The 722-nt window shown below is 63.6% G+C and overlaps 1 protein-coding gene across 1 annotated transcript in view; it reads left to right on the top strand.

The window, feature by feature from the left end:
* LOC108802199 (myocyte-specific enhancer factor 2D homolog) overlaps positions 1 to 722 on the top strand; it is a 37,267-nt gene that overhangs the window by 1,797 nt on the left and 34,748 nt on the right. The window contains 1 exon segment of the mRNA XM_018574066.1: positions 34 to 271. Coding sequence (XP_018429568.1) covers positions 34 to 271 — 238 coding nt within the window.

Here is a 722-nt window from a genome sequence, read left to right as displayed (position 1 = left end):
CCCATCCCGTCACCTGACCCATCCCGTCACCAGACCCATCCAGTCACCGGACCCATGCCGTCACCAGACCCATCCCATCACCATGCCCATCCCGTCACCAGGCCCATCCCGTCACCAGACCCATCCCGTCACCAGACCCATCCCGTCACCAGGCCCATCCCGTCACCAGGCCCATCCCGTCACCAGACCCATCCCGTCACCAGGCCCATCCAGTCACCAGGCCCATCCCGTCACCAGACACATCCCGTCACCAGGTGCAAGCAGTGGGCGGGTGGGACGATGGGCGGGTGTCAGTCTGGAGGAGTGGGCGTTCCTTAGGCAGGTTGTGGCCCGCCCTAGTGACCGCGCTGGAGCGTGGAATGGAGAGTAGATGGGGGACGAGGGGAAGTCTTAAACATAAAAGTGGAGTTATCTGCCCGTCCGTGAACTGTCCTCGTGTCACCCCGCGGGCTGCGCCCGTCCCGGTCCTCGGACCCTTAAGCCTTCGCCTCCCTGGCGCCGCGCCCGTCCAGTAAACAAACACGTTTCTGGCGGCTCAGGCGGCCGCCCTTCAGCCCGGGACCGCTCTGCGATCGCCTTTAAAGTAACCGAATCGCGTTAATAAAATTTGCGGTCGGGCGTCACATTTTCCCGCCCGTCAGCAGATTCCCGTCACGGGGGCCCGCGGGGGCCAAAGATAGCAAGCGGTGAACGCCGTCGTCACGGAGGAGCGAAACAAATAG

This window comes from Nanorana parkeri, unplaced genomic scaffold, assembly GCF_000935625.1.
Source record: "Nanorana parkeri isolate BGI_ZX_2015 unplaced genomic scaffold, ASM93562v1 scaffold2710, whole genome shotgun sequence".
NCBI classification, from domain to species: domain Eukaryota; kingdom Metazoa; phylum Chordata; class Amphibia; order Anura; family Dicroglossidae; genus Nanorana; species Nanorana parkeri.
This window is presented reverse-complemented; position numbering and strand designations above follow the sequence as displayed.